The following is a 23,574-nucleotide window of genomic DNA, read 5'->3' as shown; positions in this document are numbered from 1 at the left end:
ACAGAAACCACTTACGCAGTATGCTTCGGATAGGCTCATTTCATGTGTCCCTGTACTGCCTCATGCCAATAGAATGTGACAGTGTTACGGATGTCTCAGCAGTAACTGCTGAAAGGCAAGTAACTATGCTAAAAATCATTTAAACTGTAGCACACTTGCTTACAAGCTCAACTATTTGAAGAACAGGTGGAGCTATTACACTTAACCTTTGCTTAAGCTGCCCCAACTGGTCAAAGTTTCATAATTATGCAAGCTGGTATTGAAACTACACTCAGGCCTTGACACTAACTTTTTTTCATTGGTGTCCCAGAGGGCCCCCTACCTCTAGACTTTGGTGTCCATCACCAGTACATGGGATCCCTCCAGTTTGAAAGGATGAAAAAGTACTCAACCAAAACTGCTAGGCCTTAAACCATATTTTTTTCTTTTTTGTTTCGGATTTAATTCAGCAACATTCAGTATGTTCTATTTTATAACAGTCGATACAGGTCGTTGCTGAATTTAGGTTGAAGCAGGAGAAGAGATGAATACGATTAAAGGTTCAGCAGTTTTTGTGAAATAAAAGCAACATTAGTTTCATATTTTTTTGGCTGAATATTGTTAGAATTAAGAAATCTTTGAGTGTAACTCAGTATTAAATGTGGATATTACATTGTCCTTAATGACAATAGGTATCCTGAAGGAACACCCAGCTTTGATGAATGGGTGTCCCTGATTAGAATTTGGGGTCCTTGGGATTCCGGGACACTGTTAAGTGTCGAGCCCTGTACACACTTCATTGTGATGGACCAGACATGCAATGTGCTGGTTCCAGATCTCCCTTTTGCTTATTTTTTACCAAGTTAATGCCCAGTCAATTTCAGTAACAACCACAAATGTTCAATACTTGTGCAGCATCTAGCTGTACTATAGGGTGATCTGTTTTGTACTGCCGTTTTGTGGTAACGTTTTTAGCTCGACCCAACTATCCCTAAATACATGGGAGTTATATAGATCTCAAAGTAAAACCTAGGAGCTGCACCTCTGGACTAATATTACCCCAATCAATCTTTTTGTGAAGTGCAGTTCTACAGAAGAATGAAGCCCAGCTGCTTTGGGAGTACACAGATCTTAGGATCATGGGTTTGATCCCTAGGTGAGGTGTATGTTCTCTCCAAAATTTGATGGAAGACAATAATCAGAAATCATGCAGAAGTTGGCTGTTACTTTCAGAGAACAGATTAGTACTGGTAGAAATTTTGGGAACACCAGTTAGGTTAAACAGTGCCCGGGGATCGAACTCAAGCCTTTAACTGTAGGTTTGTGAAAAATGACTAACTTAAAAGCATTTTCTGTAAATCCACAAAGTATTTACTGTTATCTTCAATACAGAAAAACAAAATGTCCATAGTAATCAGGTGCGATTATATGTAAATGTAAAAATAATAATAGTTAATGCAGACATACAAAATCAGATAAAATGGATCACATTAGAAGACATTGAGTAGCACTTAGGTCACTCAAAGGATTGCCTAACATAGCCTAGATTTTGGGTTCTGCGATTTTTGATCAACTTCAGTCATACACCATGAATGTCTACATGTATCAGTGAGCAGAATGCCTAAATATACAGTGTTACCTCACTAAGTATCGCACTCTAGACATGTGATATATCCCCAGTACTGACACCGACCAGTCTCTCTATCGATAATACCAGTTGCAGGAAGGAAGTTACTAGCACCAATTTGATAATAAAATATTTGGAGATCAGACACTGACCTCATGATATTTTATGCAGACTCTATTGAGTAACTGCTACAAAGCTGTACAAGTCAAAAGTAACAAAAACAACCTTTTCATTTTCCACTGTTTTATTATTGAATAAATTTAATACATCCTTTAAAATCTTTGTTCCTGACAATTTCAACTATGAATATATTTAGCACTTGAAAAAACAGTTTTGTTGTAGAACATGCATGCTACTTCTATACCTACAAATTGTAGTACATATCAGAAACAGTATTTCTCTAGTTTCATACAAAATACTTCATATCTGTGATACCATAGGTGATGCGAGGTGCTTAAGAAAATCCGAGGACAGTAAATACTACTACTTGATCTTGAAAATGGGCCCACATTTGGTGTTATATATGTGCGCAAAAGTATCCCATTTAATACTTTCAAGTACAATGTAATGACTATAATTAATGAAAACTGCCAAAATGACAATTCTGTATCTGTCAATATTTCTGCCAAGTCATTCAATAAAAACTTGTCAGTAAAGGTTAAGTCTTAGAACATGAACCTGCACTACCTACTTGGAAACATTTGTTCATTTGCACAGATTTTGCACACTATGTATTTCAGTACAGCAGAACCATTCTCAACCTGTACTATTAGTCATTTCTTAGTCTTCTCAAAGTGTAGAGCCTGGGAACAAAGATGCGCTTGACTACTGTCTGAATTAATACAAGTATTCCACTAAAACCTTCCACAAGAATAAATGTTAATTATATCATAATTTTAAGAAAAACATTAACAAACCTATAAAACTTAGTAGTCCGAATGCTAAGGAAAAGTAAACTTTACCAAATATTCTAAGCCGACAGAAAATTTGGTTTCCCCAAATGAACTTTCGGGAAGATTTCCTTGAAATTTCAAGAACAAGTCTTTGATATTTAATTATTATACCGTCTCCTTCAATGTTTATGATGTCATGGACATCATCTATAAACAATAAAACTGTCATAAACTGTCATAAGCTTTCAAGAAAAGTCAGCCCCAACATTACATGCATCTTTTTGTTTTACTTAGATTTAAATGTTTTATCAAAAGCGCAACATGCAAAATGATCTGAATTGGACAGCTAATTACACAAAATAGTTTCATTTAAAACATTCTCCTGCCTTTCCAAAATTAAGGGTTGTTAGAAAATTTATGCTGCCATAGCAACAAACTTTGTATTAAGAACATATTTTTAAGACATTAAAATACAGTATGTTCTCTGACAATGAATAAAAAGCTTCACCATCGATATTAACATGCACAATTTTTCATCGTTTTGGCATTTCTGAAGTATCCTTGCTACTCAAACACTTCCATATAGTAAGGTTTGTCAGCTGTAACAGGGAAATGTATTAAATTTACTACCAAATAATACTGTCAGCTTTTTTAAATATGTGACATTAAGTACCAACTGTATTCTCAGCTTTCTGAAAATTGAAGTACAAATATTTCAAAAAATGCAAGTTTGTAATCAGCTTTAGTTCTGACTGAAGAAAGAAATCTCTTCATCTTGAATCATCAATGACTTGAAATATAGGCAATGCAAATGATAGGCATGAAGGAGAGAGTGGCTTTACTCCAAATCAGTTTTACTAACTGATGTCATATGAGGCATTCATATTCAACAAGTGCATTTAGTAAGTTAAAAATAAACATGCATAGATTAAAAGATATGATTCTTTTGATTCAATGCTACTATGGTATAATGTAAAGATGTCGAAAATGTGAAATTTGTACAATCAGTCAAATGAAACAAGCGGGCCATGATGGCCCTATATCGCTCACCAGAGTTGATCTGGCCTACTGACCTAGTTTTTGACCCATGAAGACAAACATTCTGACCAATTCTCATGAGTTTCAAACTTAAACTGTGGACTCAAGTGGTAACAAGATTTTCCTTTGATCGGGCCTACTGACCTAGTTTTTGACCCCACATGACCCAGTTTCAAACTCGACCTAGAGATCATCAAGACAAACATTCTGACCAAGTTTCATAAAGATTGGGTCACAAATGTGGCATCTAGAGTGTTAACAAGGCAAATGTTGACGGACGACGCACACGCCAGACAATGACTGGTCACAATAGCTCACCTTGAGCACTTCATGCTCTGTGGAGCTAAAAACTCTCAATGAATTGTCAGCATAATAATATACAGAGTAAGTTTATAGAGACTGCCGATATTAGCAGTACGTTTCCTCTAAAATAACAGCTGAATTACCTAATATAATGATTTTAAGGGCTAATTAATGCTGGCTCAAATAAAACAAAACTATGTTCAGAGACCAGCCTCTTAATGCTATTTTCCATTGGTTAAGATTACAACCAATCAGATAAGGTATTTTCAAGAATGGTTTTCAGAACCATGGTATCTTTGTTTTTCTAATATTATAGAAAAAAGCGAAGATAACAGACAGTATCTAAGCAATGCAATGTTTTTTTCTCAGTTTTTCTTTATTTTTCACTTTACTTCATAGTGTCCGTTTAAATAGTTTCCTTACAAGCACATTTTGGCACCCCAGATGATTTTTAGTAACTAAATATCAAGGCTAGAATAATGACCACAATCTGATTTTGTTGTAAAAAAATCAACAAAAACCCAGTATTTTCTGAAGCACTGTCTTCTTGTTGGCTTTCAACAAAATCATTAACAGATTCAACCAAAGTTCTACAGTGCAAGCATGACCAAACAGTGAGGTTTTGACTACATTTAGAGATCTTGTTGCAGAAAAATGGCAAAGAGCACACCACTAATGTAGTTATGTAAAGATACACAAATGATGTCTCCAACTTAATACTAACTCAATTTGTGTAGGTTCCAACAATGTAATAAAATTTCTTAATAGAGAGTGTATAAGTTTCCATACGAAACTGAACAAGAAATGAAAGCTCGTGTGTTGCCTGCAAAAACTTGACAGTAATTGTGTCAGGAGAAAACGGCTCAAATGAGTTACAGTCGGATGAAAGTTGGATAAAAATAATGTTAAACTATGATAAGATAAACTATAATGATAATAAGGGAATCCATGATGCAAAAAGAGCTAATAATGAACACAATCTACGAAAAATAAATAATATATTGCACATTCAAAATAACAACTGAGGTACATGAATCATAAAACAAACCTTTTGTATGGCACAAAAGATTACTTAACAAGGTTATCCTTACATGACTTAAACACATTCCAAACAGTAACTGTTTATACAATGTCTTGTGAACTGGATTTAACATTATTTGTCCACACAAGTACTTGCATTACAAAATTGAATTTATACTTTCCAACACAGAATGCTTAAGTGGGTTGCAAACTTGCAAGTCCAACCAGCCATTTTTTAAGTACACAGTCATTCTATACTTGCCGCAATAATATATATATCAAGTTTGCTTAAAAATACACATTCAATTTTACTCAACAAACCAGTTTCATAAATGATTATTCTTGTAAGAAGCTGCACATTCTCAACTTTTGACTTAAAAAAAATTTGTGAGCAAACTGGTGGTCCATTTTCTCAAACTTGGCTAGTTAAAGGTCAATAAGAGCAACAAGCAACAAAGATTATCCAGCTGGTTGTCAATCTTGGCCAAGATAGTATGTCTAAACATTCTAATTTTGGTGACTGCTTAATTTATTAAAAGGACAATGTTTGATATTTTACGTACTAATTCAAAGGCCATAACTCAAAAATGACTGGATATATCTGGTTCTTATCAGAGATATAAATTCAATTTTATTTTGTGGATTGCTGCTCCTGTGAAAACCAAGCCTTTGATGAATGTGAATGGTTTTACAGTATGCAAGTTTGTAAACCTATTTCAAATGGTATACATCTAGACATATATTCAGTATTAGAAATTAACATTTCAAAATGGCTGTCAATGAAAACATGAAGTAAGACCTGGGCCGAGTTGTTCGAAACTTTAACAGGCGATTAAGCTAACGGTTGATTAGCTTTTAGTGTTATTTTGCGACATTTCAGAAGACTTAGAAAAACAAATGTATAAGGTAAGAATTATGAACACTGAAAAGTCTTTACAATGAAATCAAAACATCATACTAGTGTTTCCCATCAAGTCTAGTATTTTGAATCAAAATTTAACCAGCGGTTAGTTTAACAGCCGATTAAAGTTTCGAACAACCGGACCCTGCTTGATAAGCTCTGTCCTACAGATGTATCAATTTAAAAGAGACCTGTGTATGTTCTCTATATTCTAAAATACAGATTCATACATTGGACTTGGACCATTTTGTGCCATTTTTAAAAAGAATGAGCAAAATATACAAATATTGTAGATATAGTAAAACGTCATAAAGACATAAATATGCACACCAAATAGTATAATATATGATTGCCAGCTGTAACACTCAATACATGTACCATTAATAAAATAACATCTCGTACACTAGAGCAATGGAACTAATGCTCGGTATAATTACATGATGATATAAATACTATTTCCTTTCAATACTTTCACTTTTAATTATAAAAAAATGTCCAGAGGGGCAGTCACAGCATTACTAATTAAAGATAACGATGTACTTTCAAACACAAACTGTTTTTCATATATGAGGTAAGATGAAGCTAAAGCAAAAGTGAAACTTGCCTCAGATAAATGACCTGTTATATACTTATTACAAAGATCAGGTAATATTAGACCCATTGTCTTCTAATATTTCAAGCATAACTCTTTGGATCTTTGATTATATTTCAGGATAATTAATTTCCAGATTTACACCAGGTATTGGACTATGCCAAGCATTTGTTCCACCACTCTAATTACTGAATATTTAGCACTTATTTGTCAGTATTTCTCAAAAGATCTAATGATCTGATACAGTTAATGTTTACCTACATGCAAGAAAAAGATGCATGTGTTCAAATCCATACAGAAATAAAACTTTGTCATTATCCAGCAGGTCAGTTCTGGGTGGAACTCAAACTTTCGGAGTATAGCAATCTAAGCAACAATATTTCACAACAGACAGAAGTGTCTTATCCTGTAACAGTTCTGTTCATTTCATTATCATACCTGCAAAGTTATATGCTTAATACTTAAACAACCAACAGTTTCTTTAGAAACACTCAATATAATTCATGCTTCTAATTTTTACGAGGCATAATACCTGGCACCTGCTCATCAAAAAGTTTCACCCACCATCTTGCAGATAATTTTGATTATTTTTTAAGGCGATAATCATTTAACAGTTTTTTTTTTAATTCTTCAAAGCACTTGGAACTTTTACATAATAGTATAAACAACTATATATAAAACTGCTTATAAAACACAATGTAAAATTTGATAAAACTATGTTACATTAGAATTATAGTCCACACTTCAATCAAGTCTAAAAATCTGTATTCTTAAACAATCATTTACAAAGTAAAGCCTTTTATACAACAATGAAATTTTCCCCAGCAACATTTTTGGGGCATTCCAACATAACACAGCAGCAGTCCTAGGAAATGTGTACACAACTGAAAAAAAAAGATGCTAATTTTAACCCGAACTTTCCAGACATCTCTTTTGACTAAAAAGCTCTTTGCAAAACAATGTTTTCACATTCCATCAGTACCAAACAAGTTTTAAAAGTTTTCACCATCAGGAAAAAGCCATTATTGCAGCCTCTGCAGCAGAAATTTTAAATGCTCTATTATATACAAATTCTTAATACTTATCTCACTAATTTATTAGTAAAACAGTTCAAGAAGTTCTCAAGTTTACAACATCTGAAACAAAGCACGCATTTTACATTACAACATGAGACATCATCCAAATCCTGAATTTGAGTTATGTAAACTTTGTTTCTTTAGTAAAAAGAAGTTTCATTTCCAATCATTCTAATGCCACTATTTAACAGGATAAAAAAACTGAAACTCTTTATTTATACACTGTGTGATTAGTATAGAATGCTAACATTTAGTCATTATTTCAAAAGGTTAACCAGAGTTCATATTCATAAACTTTGCTTAGACTGGGACAGGGAAAATTTTGCTGAGCTGCCATTAATTTGAGAAGGCACACTGAACAATGACAAAGAAACGGGAAAATTCAGCATTCTAAAATGAAACTTGATACTTTACTACTTCCATCAATTCAAAATGTTCACTTGTCCATATGTTTATATCAAACTTCAATCTCACAGAATTAAATTTTTAAAAAATTGAGAAAAAATTTTTCCCCCTTAAAAACAGTGAGCCGGTCACATTACCAGTAAGTGTCAATGTACGATACACGACTGTGTACATAGTAAATTTGAAGACACACTTTTTTTTCCTAATCTCATTAAAACATTCTAAATAATCTAAAAATTTAATAATGATTATGAGGTATTAATATGATACAGTTCTAATGCTTGAATATGCTAGATGAAAAGTTATGATCAGAGTCTATTTTTATGAATGCATAAATCACCCACATTTATGATGAATCATTTGCAGATAAATGTTGACAGTGCTTAAATAATATCATACACATAAATGATAAAGAATCTAAGGTTCAGCTTGTGTCAGGAAAACTTTGGGCTTGAGGGGGGAGAGCTGACATGTGAGACGCGACTCCCTGAATGTTTGCGACTCTTCAGAGACAACCGTCTTGCAGTCCTTCTGAATGTGGATTCTTCATGATTGGCTGATTTCTCGGCACCATCTGTCATCCCTGAATGCATAAATGTAATAATTATCTAGATATCTACAGAACTATTAAAACTAAAATATTACAAAAAAATCAAATGGAAACACACAGCTGCCTCTATCCCTTTATACTCTTTTACAAAATGGTGACATAACTAAAGGTTGCTTTTGATTTCCATACCGCTCTAAAGACACAACACTTTTTGACGTCCTTCCAAAAAAATTTATATGGCACAATATTTTTGATAACACAATTTTAAAGCATATTATATATACAACAAGTTTAAATGAATGCCTCTGTGTGAAAACCAATGTTACAGCTTTGTGACCAGTATGGATCCAGATCAGTCTGCCTATCCATGCAGTCTGATATGGATCCATATTATTTGCTTATCAGTTGATACAACTTCTGAAAATGATAAACAAACAGTATGGACGTGCACTGATCTGAATCCTTGCTGGTCATAAAGCCCTAATGTCAGTTTTCACATAGCAGCGATCAAATGTAAATTGAATGTCGGTAATTATGCCTTTAACCTTTAGCCCGCTAAATTTTTAAAATGGACTGGTCCATCATTCAATCTGGGCAGTACCATTTATTATTTGAAGTGGTGTTCCCTGAAAATTTACTGACTGAATAGTGAACAGTGCAGACCATGATCAGGCTGGTCTTGGTCTGCAGTGGTCGCACATGCAGAATCACTTGCCGTTCGCAGACTAAAGGTTAAACTAACACAATCTGGACTTCCAAAAGAGAAGAACTTGAATGATTAAATGAAGTACTGCCATGCATTGCTTTATAAAGTGTACACAGCAACTGAATTTTCCAACATTTCCACTAATACTTGTGTATTTTGGAGATACTACAAATCACTACAAATTTACAACATAACCTGAAAAGCCACAACAACAAAAATTTTGAGTTTTAATCAATTATGTACATGCTTATCATTTTTTCATTCAACACATGCAAGGGTTTACTGTGTAATGCTGCATAACCATCTTATTATACTCGTATTTTCCTGACTTGATACTTAATCTCATGTCAAATTTAACATCTTTCAAAACAACGTATATCACTGTTTAAAGTGTAGGGAGTAATAGAGCAGATTTACAAGGGTACTTGGAGAGTGCATTCATTACGTTTTCAGATAATATCAATAAAACAAGAGCTGTCCATAAGACAGTGCGCTCCCCTATTCGGGGATTTGACAGTAAAATGAATATATGTCTCAATAAGAGACCTCAACTTTTAAAAGGAAGATACACCAAGGGGCATAATTCTGTCAAGAACACAAATTAGAGTTATTGGGATTGTTACCATACATGCAGATGATGATGGTAAAAATATATTTTGAGTTTCAAGTCATAATCTTATATAGTACCAAAGTTATGTCCAGAAAACGAAGTTTGTCAAAAAAATTAAGTGTGAAAGGGGCATAATTTGGTCAAAAATACAAATCAGAGTTATGGGGATTGTTACCACACATGCAGATGATGATGATAACGATACATTTTAAGTTTCAAGTCTTTATCTTATATTGTACTAAAGTTATATCCAGAAAGCGAAGATTGCACAAAAAACATTAAGTGTGAAAGGGGCATAATTCTGTCAAAAATACAATTAGAGTTACGGGGATTGTAACCACACATGCAGATGATTATAAAGAAATATTTTTAATTTCAAGTCATTATCTTTTAAAGTACCAAAGATGTCTTTAAACAAAGCTTTCGAAAAAATTTGTCATGAAAATAATTCCAAATATAACAACTTTGTGACCTTGACCTTGGGTATAATGGGCCCAGCCCCTGCATATACTTTGTTTGTATGCCGGACAATGTTTATGTGAACTTACAATAAGATATAAACAATAGTAACAAAGATATGACAGAAAAGAAAAGGTTGCCGAAAAACTTTAACCTTAAAAATAACCTAAGTATAACACCTTGGTGAACTTGACCTTATGTATAATGGGCCCAGCCCCTGCATATACTTTGTCTGTATGCTGGACAATGTTTATGTGAAGTTACAGTAAGATATAAGCAAAAGTAACAAAGAAATGACAGAAAAACAAAGGTTGCCGAAAAGCTTTAACCTTACAAATAACCTAAGTATAACACCTTGGTGACCTTGACCTTATGTATAATGGGCCCAGCCCCTGCACATACTTTGTTTGTATGCTGGACAATGTTTATGTGAAGTTACAGTAAGATATATGCAATAGTAACAAAGATACAACAGAAAAACAAAGGTTGCCGAAAAACTTTAACCAAGAAAGGTCGTGCCAACGCCGAGCGAGTAGAATAGCCCCCCTATTCTCCGAATAGTGGAGCTAAAAACTGACTTGTAACTTAAGGTTTAGTGCAGCTATAACAGGAGACACTAGTAAATAAATAAATAACAAGCTGCACATGCATGTTCTTGTTTGGGCAGGAATAGGGTTTGTAAAATTTACAATTTATTTAATGTTCTTGTTTTATTAGAATCATGTAATAGTAGTTATTCCTCTTATTACTGACTGATCAACCTGATAACAACAGGTTTTTCATGAGTAACAACTTTATTTTGCAAGATCCAGATATATATTATACATTTTTCTAAAGGTTTCTAAGCATGGTAGAAAAGTTGGATCAAACAGCAGAAGCTCGACTCCTTTTACGTCCAGGAACTGTGATCTAAATTCAGAATGGTTTAAAGATATTAAAATAAAATACTGTTTCCATGGGATTTAACATCATAATGACACTAATCTGGTCATGTGGCAAGTTTTCAGCTTTTGATGGTGGAGCAAGAACCCAGAAGCCCCTCGAGGCATCATCTAAAGTATGGGTGGGCAACTGGACTGGACCAATGATCTTCCATAAGCCTACTTGATGGCTTCCTCATATGAAAGAACTCCACACTCTTAAGCCAGGTTTCAGACCTACAGCAGGAAAGCGTAAGTGATTTGAAGTCCGTTCAGTGACCTTATCCAATATGCCAGAGGTCTCGCCATGATCTATCATGTGATTGTATTGTCTGCACTAGGTTTATCAAGGAAATTCAAAATTATTCCAAATCTGTCCGAAATTCTTTCTTTTTAATAGGATACATTCCCAATACCTCATTTTAAGTAGTCGCTGGATTTTCAAACTTTCAGTCAGAGAAGTTAATCTTTACTGATAATAACATCATTTTCAGATGGCACATTTCATTCTTAGATACTTTTTCCAAAGTTGTAAGTAAATTTCAATACAGACAGTTGGTTTGCTTTTCTATAGAGAAAATTAAACTATGGTTGTAATAATCTTTTCAATTAGGACCATGCCAAATTTGGCATTTACTAGTTCCAACTTAATGGTACTGATTGATTTTTATTATACAAACAAGAAACCTCACTCCAGGTCAGGCCAAATGCATCAAGTGTACTCAAGGTAGCTGAACTTTCATGTTTTTTTTTAAGGAACAAGATTTAATCAGGAATAACTTAGGTTGGGGTAGTCTGTCTGAATACATGCATGTTTCAAACCTTTCTTGCACCAGCTATAAACTAGTCTCTGAAATAATGCAAACAAATATTGGCATTCATGCTAGCTAATTTTTATCCTGATTAAATTGGCATAATAGCAATGTTATCCTGCAAAGAACAAAGACACTAGCTTTAACAAAAACTAATTTGGAAAAAAAAAAACTATAAACTAGTAATTTTAGACTTGGGCTCAAGAATTATGCTGTCACTGCTTGATTTCAAGACTGAGCTCAGAATCAACTGCTACAGTTTTGCCACTGGACTTCTACTATTTGAGACTGGTTTCCAACCAATTAGATGCTACAGTTTTGAGATTGATTTCCTGCGGTTTTGACAACAACCTCCTACAGTTTGATACTGGTTTCCAACTAGAAGATGCTTTTGCAAAAAAGCGCATGTCTCCCCCAATGCAAAGTGGTATAGGCAAGAAGTCAGTAGGGGTCAGGAGCGAAAGTCAAAGAGACACTGATGGTTGGCTGCAATAGGGATCATCTACTTGGCATGTCAAGTCATCCTGCTAAGTTTCAACACTCTTGGCCTAGTGGTTCTCAAGTCACTGTTCAGGCTCTTGTGACCTTGACCTTTGATCAAGTGACCCCAAAATAAATAGGGGTCATCTACTCTGCATGTCCAATCATCCTATTAAGTTTCAACATTCTAGGTCAAGTGGTTCTCAAGTTATATTCTGGAAATGATTTCACATGACCAGGCCCCTGTGACCTTTAATAGACTGACCAAAAAATCAATAGGGGTCATCTACTCTGCATGTTCAATCATCCTATGAAGTTTCAACATTCTGGATCAAGAGGTTCTCAAGTTACTGATCGGAAATGGTTGTCAATGTTCAGGCCCCTGTGACCTTGACCTTTAACGGAGTGACCCCAAAATCGATAGGGGTCATCTACTCTGCATGAGCAATCATCCTATGAAGTTTCAACATTCTGGGTTTAGTGGTTCTCAAGTTACTGACCGGAAATATTTTTCAATTTCAGGCCCCTGTGACCTTGACCTTTAACAGAATGACCCCAAAATCGATACGAGTCATCTACTTTGCATGTACAATCATCCTATGAAGTTTCAACATTCTGGGTCAAGTGGTACTCAAGTTATTGATTGGAAATGGTTTTTAATGTTCAGGCCCCTGTGACCTTGACCTTTAACGGAGTGACCCCAAGAACAATAGGGGTCATCTACTCTTCATGACCAATCATCCTATGAAGTTTCAACATTCTGGGTCAAGTGGTTCTCTAGTTATTGATCGGAAATGGTTTTCAATGTTCAGGCCCCTGTGACCTTGACCTTTGACGGAGTGACCCCAAAAACCAATAGGGGTCGTCTACTCCAGCAGCCCTACAACCCTATGAAGTTTGAAGGTTCTAGGTCAAATGGTTCTCCAGTTATTGCTCGGAAATGAAGTGAGACGTACGGACGGACAGGGCAAAAACAATATGTCTCCCCCAGAGGGGGGGGGGGGAGACATAATTATTTAGATGCTACAGTTTTGAGACTGGCCTCCAATCAATTAGAAGCTACTGTTTTGAGACTGACCTCCAATCAATTAGATGCTACAGTTTTGAGACTGACCTCCAAATCAATTAGAAGCTACTGTTCTGAGACTGACCTCCAATCAATTAGATGCTACAGTTTTGAGACTGACCTCCAATCAATAAGATGCTACAGTTTTGAGACTAACCTCCAATCAATAAGAAGCTACTGTTTTGAGACTGACCTCCAATTAATAAGATGCTACAGTTTTTGAGACTGACCTCCAATCAATAAGATGCTACAGTTTTGAGACTGACCTCCAATCAATTAGATGCTACAGTTTTTGAGACTGACCTCCAATCAGTTAGATGCTACAGTTTTGAGACTGACCTCCAATCAGTTAGATGCTACAGTTATGAGACTGACCTCCAATCAATAAGATGCTACAGTTTTTTGAGACTGACCTCCAATCAATAAGATGCTACAGTTTTGAGACTGACCTCTAATAAATAAGATGCTACAGTTTTGAGACTAACCTCCAATCAATTAGATGCTACAGTTTTGAGACTAACCTCCAATTAATAAGATGCTACAGTGTTTGAGACTAACCTCCAATCAATTAGATGCTACAGTATGAGACTGACCTCCCAATCAATTAGAAGCTACTGTTTTGAGACTGACCTCCAATCAATAAGATGCTACAGTTTTGAGACTAACCTGCAATCAATTAGATGCTACAGTTTTGAGACTGACCTCCAATCAATAAGATGCTACAGTTTTGAGACTAACCTCCAATTAATAAGATGCTACAGTTTTTGAGACTGACCTCCAATCAATTAGATGCTACAGTTTTTGAGACTAACCTCCAATCAATTAGATGCTACAGTTTTGAGACTAACCTCCAATCAATAAGATGCTACAGTTTTTTGAGACTGACCTCCAATCAATAAGATGCTACAGATTTGAGACTGACCTCCAATCAATAAGATGCTACAGTTTTGAGACTGACCTCCAATCAATAAGCTGCTACAGTTTTGAGACTGACCTCCAATCAATAAGATGCTACAGTTTTGAGACTGACCTCCAATCAATAAGATGCTACAGTTTTGAGACTGACCTCCAATCAATAAGATGCTACAGTTTTTGAGACTAACCTCAAATCAATAAGATGCTACAGTTTTGAGACTCACCTCCAATCAATAAGATGCTACAGTTTTGAGACTGACCTCCAATTAATAAAATGCTACAGTTTTTGAGACTAACCTCCAATCAATAAGATGCTACAGTTTTGAGACTAACCTCCAATCAATTAGAAGCTACTGTTTTGAGACTTACCTCCAATCAATTAGATGCTACAGTATGAGACTGACCTCCCAATCAATTAGAAGCTACTGTTTTGAGACTGACTTCCAATCAATAAGATGCTACAGTTTTGAGACTAACCTGCAATCAATTAGATGCTACAGTTTTGAGACTAACCTCAAATCAATAAGATGCTACAGTTTTGAGACTAACCTCCAATTAATAAGATGCTACAGTTTTTGAGACTGACCTCCAATCAATAAGACGCTACAGTTTTGTGACTGACCTCCAATCAATTAGATGCTACAGTTTTTGAGACTAACCTCCAATCAATTAGATGCTACAGTTTTGAGACTAACCTCCACTCAATTAGATGCTACAGTTTTGAGACTAACCTCCAATCAATTAGATGCTACAGTTTTGAGACTAACCTCCAATCAATTACGATGCTACAGTTTTGAGACTGACCTCCAATCAGTTAGATGCTACAGTTTTGAGACTGACCTCCAATCAATAAGATGCTACAGTTTTTTGAGACTGACCTCCAATCAATAAGATGCTACAGTTTTGAGACTGACCTCCAATCAATAAGATGCTACAGTTTTGAGACTGACCTCCAATCAATTAGATGCTACAGTTTTGAGACCGACCTCCAATCAATAAGATGCTACAGTTTTGAGACCGACCTCCAATCAATAAGATGCTACAGTTTTGAGACCGACCTCCAATCAATAAGATGCTACAGTTTTGAGACCGACCTCCAATCAATTAGATGCTACAGTTTTGAGACCGACCTCCAATCAATTAGTTGCTACAGTTTTGAGACCGACCTCCAATCAATTAGATGCTACAGTTTTGAGACTAACCTCCAATTAATAAGATGCTACAGTTTTGAGACTCACCTCCAATCAATTAGATGTTACAGTTTTGAGACTGACCTCCAATCAGTTAGATGCTACAGTTTTGAGACTGACCTCCAATCAATAAGATGCTACAGTTTTTTGAGACTGACCTCCAATCAATAAGATGCTACAGTTTTGAGACTGACCTCCAATCAATAAGATGCTACAGTTTTGAGACTGACCTCCAATCAATAAGATGCTACAGTTTTGAGACTGACCTCCAATCAATTAGATGCTACAGTTTTGAGACTGACCTCCAATCAATTAGATGCTACAGTTTTGAGACCGACCTCCAATCAATAAGATGCTACAGTTTTGAGACCGACCTCCAATCAATAAGATGCTACAGTTTTGAGACCGACCTCCAATCAATAAGATGCTACAGTTTTGAGACCGACCTCCAATCAATTAGATGCTACAGTTTTGAGACCGACCTCCAATCAATTAGTTGCTACAGTTTTGAGACCGACCAATCAATTAGATGCTACAGTTTTGAGACTAACCTCCCAATCAATTAGATGCTAGTTTTGAGATCGACCTCCAATTAATTAGATGCTATAGTTTTGAGACAAGTCTGCTACAGTTTTGAGACAAGCCTCCTACAGTTTTGCCACTGTCCTACTATTTGAGAATGGTTTCCAACCAATTAGATGCTACAGGTCTGACACTGACCTCCAATCAGTAAGAGTCCAATCATTAGACTGACCTCCAATGAAACAGATGCTGTTTTCATACTGACCTCCAATCAATTAGATGCTACTGTTTTGAGACTGACCTCCAATCAGTTAGATGCTACAGTTTTGAGACTCTCCAATCAATTAGATGCTACTGTTTTGAGACTGACCTCCCAATCAATTAGAAGCTACTGTTTTGAGACTGACCTCCAATCAATTAGATGCTACTGTTTTGAGACTGACCTCCAATTAATAAGATGCTACAGTTTTGAGACTAACCTCCAATCAATAAGATGCTACAGTTTTGAGACTAACCTCCAATTAATTGGACGATACAGTTTTGAGACAAGCCTGCTACAGTTTTGAGACAAGCCTGCTAGTTTTGCCACTGACCTCCTACTAGTTGAGAGTTGTTTCCAACCAATTAGATGCTGAAGGTTTGAGACTGACTTCCAATCATTAAGAGTCCAATCATTAAACTGACCTCCCAATCAATTAGAAGCTACTGTTTTGAGACTGACCTCCAATCAATTAGATGCTACTGTATTGAGACTGACCTCCAATTAATTGGATGCTACAGTTTTGAGACCGACATCCAATCAATTTGATGCATCAGTTTTGAGACTGACCTAGCTCCCAATCAATTAGATGCTACTGTTTTGAGACTGACTTCCGATTAATTAGATGCTATGATTTGAGACTGACCTCCAATTAATTAGATGCTACAATTTTGAGACTGACCTACAACTAGAAGATGCTTTTGTAGAAAAGCGCATGTCTCACCCAATGCATAGTTGTATAGGCAAGAAGTCAATAGGGGATAGGAGTGAAAGTCAACGAGACACTGATAATTGGCTGCAACAGCGATCATCTACTTGACATGTCCAATCCTCCCACTAAGTTTCAACATTCTGGGCCTAGTGCATTCTCAAGTTATGAATTGGAAACGGTTTTCCATGTTCAGGCCCCTGTGACCTTTGATCAAGTGACCCCAAAATCAGTAGGGGTCATCTACTATGCATGTCCAATCATCCTATTAAGTTTCAACATTCTGGGTCGTGGTTCTCAAGTTACTGACTAGAAAGAGTCTTCTATAATCAAACCCCTGTGACTCTGACCTTTGATGGAGTAACCCCAAAAACAATAGGGGTCATCTACTCTGTAAGTCCTATCACCCTATGAAGTTTGATGGTTCTAGGTCAAATGGTTCTCAAGCTATTGACAGGAAATGGATTTCCATTTTCTGTCTGCTGCAACCTTGACCTTTAATAGAGTGACCTAAAAATCTATAGGGGTCATCTACTCTGCATGTCCAATCATCCTATTAAGTTTCAACATTCTGGGTCAAGTGGTTCTCAAGTTATTGACTAGAAAGAGTCTTCTATAATCAAACCCCTGTGACTCTGACCTTTGATGGAGTAACCCCAAAAACAACAGGGGTCATCTACTCTGTAAGTCCTATCACCCTATGAAGTTTCAACATTCTGGGTCAAGTGGTTCTCAAGTTATTGATCGGAAATGGATTTCCATGTTCAGGCCCCTGTGACCTTGACCTTTAACACAGTGACCAAAAAATTAATAGGAGTCATCAACTCTGCATGACCAATCATCCTATGAAGTTTCAACATTTTGGGTCAAGTGGTTCTCAAGTTACTGACAGGCACCTGTGACCTTGTCTTTATTGAGTGACCACAAAATCAATAGGGGTCAAGTGGTTCTCAAGTTATTGACTAGAAAGAGTCTTCTATAATCAACCCCCTGTGACTTTGACCTTTGATGGAGTAACCCCAAAAACAATAGGGGTCATCTACTCTGTAAGTCCTATCACCCTATGAAGTTTGATGGTTCTAGGACATTCTGGGTCAAGTGGTTCTCAAGTTATTGACTAGAAAGAGTCTTCTATAATCAAACCCCTGTGACTCTGACCTTTGATGGAGCAACCCCCAAAAACAATAGGGGTCATCTACTCTGTAAGTCCTATCACCCTATGGAGTTTGATGGTTCTAGGTCAAATGGTTCTCAAGCTATTGACAGGAAATGGATTTCCATTTTCTGTCCGCTGCAACCTTGACCTTTAATAGAGTGACCTAAATATCTATAGGGGTCATCTACTCTGCATGTCCAATCATCCTATGAAGTTTCAACACTCTGGGCCAAGTGGTTCTCAAGTTATTGATCGGAAATGTTTTCCATGTTTAGGCCCCTGTGACCTTGACCTTTAACAGAGTGACCCCAAAATCAATAGGGGTCATCTACTCCTGCATGACCAATCATCCTATAAAGTTTCAACATTCTGGGTCAAGTGGTTCTCAAGTTATTGATCGGAAATGGTTTTCCATGTTCAGGCCACTTTGACCTTGACCTTTTGACCTCTGATGGAGTGACCCAAAAAACAATAGGGGTCGTCTACTCCATATGCCTTGCCACCCTATGAAATTTGAAGGTTCCAAGTCAAATGGTTCTCCAGTTATTGACCAGAAATGAAGTGTGATGGAAGGACGAATGGACAGGGCAAAAACAAGTGGGGGGATACATAATTAATTAGATGCTAGTTTTGAGTCTGACCTCCAATCAATAAGATGCTACTGTTTTGAGACTGAACTTCAATTAATTAGATGCTTCAGTTTTGAGACTGACCTCCAATTAATTATATGCTACAGTTTTGAGACTGACCTCCCAATCAATCAGATGCTACAGTTTTGAGACTGACCTCACAGTCACAGAGAACAACTGCCTAAATCTGGGTCAAACTATCCAGCTCTTGACTAACTGTTTTGTTCCCTTGCTACTGTACTAAAAGAACAGATAGTGTGCTTGATAAATACAGTTTTATCAAAGACAAATTTGTAAGTTGTTTTTGCATATATAACATGACTGTCATGCCAATTTAAACAGATGGAGCAGCACATTAATACCCAGTACCCACAATTCATCAGAACATTACTGCATAATTTCATTTCCAGCAACAGCATGAAAATTATATAAAATAAGTTACATAAATGAACAATGAGAATACAACAATGGAATTACATGACAACATCAAACTAAAAAATTAGAGAGTGAGAAATGAGGGTTAACTTCTAACAGTTACCTACCATTCAACCAATTTTGAACAGATCCGAGAAAACTAGGGGTATAAAAATAAAATAATTCATTCTAGGAGTCACACAAAGCACTTTCAAAAAGCTACATTATACCACAAAATGTTAACATTTCAGTACAAGGTTTATTTCTTGTGAAAACAAGCTATGGGACACCAAGCCATAGCTTATCTTCAAAATTGATGAAAAAGGTGTTTGGGAGGGGGGCATGCTGAAAAAAATTATGATTTTATTTCAATTAAATGCAAGAAATGTTACAGAAACAGATAACAAACTTATGTGATTTCTGTTTCTACAATATATTAAATACTTCTTTTCAAGTGGTTACCGTAATTTTTCATTCTGGAATATGGGAATGATTGGTGGACTGATGTTTAAAATGTACATTTATAAATGTAAATGGGAAGTACTATACAAGTATCACTACAAACACAAGGTCCACTACACAGCATCTGTAATCTAAATCTAAATATCCTCATTTATGTCATGCAATGAAATGCACATGATGCTTAAACTGTATCTCGTGCCTTACTAAATGGTGGAGGACTCAACATCATGACTGAGTGCCGATCCTTCGGTTCCCGTGATGCTATGAAGACGTCGGAAACCAGAGGGCCAAAAGAATCCCCCTGGGGGAGAACTGTGTATGGATACTATAAACAAGACAGCAGTAGAAATAACAGAAAGCTTAGAACAGTTTTAACAGATGCTATGTCTAAAATGAAAACATACATGCCAAATCTGGTTTGAAACACTTGCTATCTTAGTCATACAAGAACGCTAACTCTCAAATGCAGTCAGAGATGCAAGTAGTCCAAGGCTGAAAACCCTAAGAACTTTCCAATATTCTAAATCAGCCAGATGCTGAAAGAGACCAATCTTGTGTGGCAGATATTTATAGCAATTGGAAATTCATGTAGTTTTATTAAAGGCAGCTCTAAGTCACCAACTGTTGTCATTATCAATTATGAAATGATTTGACAATAAATGCTTTATGCATTAAAGTCATACCATACAAGATTGGATAGCATGTAACCATGCACTGAAACAAACAAATATCTTCTGTTGTTTCCTGAAGAAAGCATGGGAACAACAATACATGTACTTCTGAGCAAATCTAGATAACTGACATCTTTCCCTACTGTACATCATTACATTATTTGTCTCAGTTCGACTTCCAACAGACTGGCATGTATGTTAAACTCATGCTTTTATTCATTAATCAGAACATTGATTAATATGCATTGAACTTTTTTAGTCTACAAAAAAGTTTCACTTAAAAGCATTTTTTGCAAACTTTCAAGGCAAAGAAAGCTCTTTCATTCCTTCTTGTGCGACCATTTGATTACTTGTTTGGGAAAATAGCACCATTGATAACTTCTTTTTTCATTTTGGTTTCAGCAAATATTTGTCTTTCTCAATTAATTAATATTCATTCGCAAATGAATCAAATGGTCACTCCCTAAGAACAGAAATAAATATAGATTCATAGACTATTTTAGTTATAAGAGATCTTCAAAAACAAATATCATACATGTGACACTTGCATACAAAATCTTACAGCAAAAGATATACTATTATTAATAGAAAATTGTGTTCCTGGGGTTTGCAAGTTGCCACAAAAGTAATAATCACAGTACTATAGCAGAGTCACATGTATGATTCAACATCAGAATGCAATGATTAAACTTTATCTACCTACAAGAGAGATTTCAATCAGAAAGGGATAGTCCTGTATTTTCAGAATGAATATCACTGGAATCATATGCAAGATACTTGATCTATTGAGGAAGTTTTACATAACAAATCTCTCACTATTCCAGCGGGACTGATAATGTAGGTTTTACTCATTACCAAGTAAATCTGACATCCGAACCAAAGACCAGCTTATCACTGAAAATGTATTAAGCTTCATACATTTCAATACAAGACACCACTTCCCTAAGTAACAACGAAAAGTACGGTAACAAAATTTTACCATTCTGACCAATATTTTTTAAGTGATAAGGCTCAAACGATGTAAAATTGTGTTTTCGAGACCAGTCCAAAAACTACTGCCTCTGATTAAATGTTTCTTGGAACAATCTTTGAACTGACCAATTGCAAGACTGGTCTTCAAACACAGTTTTATAACAATGCAGTCTGAAGGGGATTATTTTAGCCATTTTGAATGTAGAAAATATTCAAGACAAGATATTCAACTATTGATTTTATTTGTATCTTTAAGGCACTGGCCTCCAGATCGTTCAACAACAAAAAAAGAAGATTTTTTGTTAGATATCTGGAAATTAATGCTATATTTCTTAAGAATTCTTACTGACACACTATATGTTACGGAAACACATGAGAATTAGTTTTTACCAATTTTTACGATGAAAATTGAAAAGCCTTTGTAACGCTTTTCCCAAGGTAAACTGCCTCGATTATTAATATCTACATTTAATGCGCATTTAACACTAAATCCTCCATAACGCTATTGGCAGCGACAGTGGAAAAGTTCTTTATTGCCGCGGCGGTCCAGGTTCGATTCCCGACACAGTCATCTTTTTTTTCTTGATTTGGCATTTTTAAAATAGATAAAAAACAAAAACTCATATTCTAATATTCATAATATGACCAAACTTCAATATGAAAGAATAGTATTTTTTAAATCTGGAGGTCAGTGCCTTTACTGGATACAAACTGACCTTGAAACTTCTGTGTTCATTTATTTATAGTTACTGCTTATTGTAATGAAGTTGCCAAAAAACATGAATATCTTACCCATTATCACAAAACAAAACTGAAGAAGTTTCAAATATTTTCTGAAATGCACTAATAACCTGTTAGATTATTCAACAGTTGAGCACACACAAAACAATAACTGAATGAGTTCCCTTACTTGCTGAAACATTATGTCATAAATGTTCACTATTTCTTCAACCTACCTCTACTTTGTCTAGAGGGTGTTGGTGACACTTGTGTGTCTACAACACTCGTCTTGCTGTTATTGTTGTTTGCTGCAATGTCAGTTTGTGATGCCGATGATGGCATATTTATAGACGAGTCTGATGGGGACTCTACAACTGAAAAAAAAAACAACGTAAGCGTTGTCATCCATACAATATCCATACAATATGAAGTAAACTTTTACTTTAAATTATTCTAAATCCAACAAAGTAATTTTCTAATGTATTATAAACAGTAATTTCTATTTTCCAACAAGTTGCATCAGCAACAGTTATCCTAGCCTAGTCTAGTAAGAAATAATAATTTATATAACCAATGCTTCTATATCGCAAGTAGCATAGTTGAACCTGCCTGAGCAGTCACCTCTATTAAGCAGCCATTTCCCTTAAGCAGTTAGTCAGCAAACTTCCCAAATTGACTTTCTGCTCTTAAGCAGCCACCTACCTTTAGCAGCCAGGGCCCAGTTGTTCAAAACTTTTAACAGTTGATTAAGCGAACAGTCGAGTAACTTTTAAAGTAATATTTCAACATTTTAGAAAACTTAGAAAAACAAATGTATGACTTAAGGAATATGAACACTAAAACTTCTTTAGGGTAAATTTAAAACATCGTACTAGTGTTTCCCACCAAGACTAGTATTTTGAATCAAAATTTAACAGGCGATTAGTTTAACAGTCTGTTAAAGTTTCGAACAACTGTGCCCTGATGTAATTAGGAACAAATCAAGTGAATTCTACATGTTTATATTCGACTTTCCAAGAATCACCATGTGCTTTGACATCAAAACACAAGACACTTGATTCAAACTATCAGAAAATATTTCATACGGAACTTAAGTCTAGATAGTATAAAGAAATGACAGGAATATAATTAAAGATTTAAGCACAAGCTCAATTCAATTCAGCTGTATATCTGAAGGTCATGTACTGTACCTTCAGACTAGCAATTTACTGCAGATTCTTTATGATTCAAAATTAACAAAAAAATTTCACAGGGTCTTAAAAAAATCTTCTTGTAATCATATTTCATAGACAGCCAGGATAAGTGTCCTACTTACTTGTGGAGTTTGGAGGTAGAACAGGTGCAAACACATCGGCTGCAAAATTTTCAAATATAGTTTTATCTACGTGATTTTGCATCACTGAGTCAAGACATTTGGCACGCTCTTCAAAACTGAGCACCAGTTAAGGAAAATATATGCTCAGGATTTACAGATGTATGTTGTAAATTTTGAATAACAAATTGAAACCAGACGTGTGT

At 35.6% G+C, this 23,574-nt stretch overlaps 1 protein-coding gene across 12 annotated transcripts in view; it reads right to left on the bottom strand.

Annotated features, from left to right (window-relative positions):
* Positions 1-1,832: 1,832 nt before the first annotated feature.
* Positions 1,833-23,574, bottom strand: part of LOC123526658 (ral GTPase-activating protein subunit alpha-1-like) — a 172,620-nt gene continuing 150,878 nt past the window's right edge. For 6 of the 12 annotated variants that reach the window (XM_053520431.1, XM_053520444.1, XM_053520470.1 and 3 more), the window contains 3 exons: positions 23,372-23,487; positions 22,293-22,430; positions 1,833-8,417 (listed from right to left, as the gene is read on the bottom strand). In XM_053520431.1, the coding sequence (XP_053376406.1) occupies positions 8,269-8,417; positions 22,293-22,430; positions 23,372-23,487 (403 nt within the window). In that variant the 3' untranslated portion in view covers positions 1,833-8,268. Of the gene's footprint in view, positions 8,418-11,901; positions 11,930-19,359; positions 19,392-19,897; positions 20,019-21,063; positions 21,259-22,292; positions 22,431-23,371; positions 23,488-23,574 lie in introns of all 12 variants that reach the window. The other 6 variants (XR_008366593.1, XM_053520462.1, XM_053520450.1 and 3 more) reach the window with 6 other exon arrangements.

This window comes from Mercenaria mercenaria, chromosome 1 (assembly GCF_021730395.1).
Source record: "Mercenaria mercenaria strain notata chromosome 1, MADL_Memer_1, whole genome shotgun sequence".
Taxonomy (NCBI): Eukaryota; Metazoa; Mollusca; class Bivalvia; order Venerida; family Veneridae; genus Mercenaria; species Mercenaria mercenaria.
This window is presented reverse-complemented; position numbering and strand designations above follow the sequence as displayed.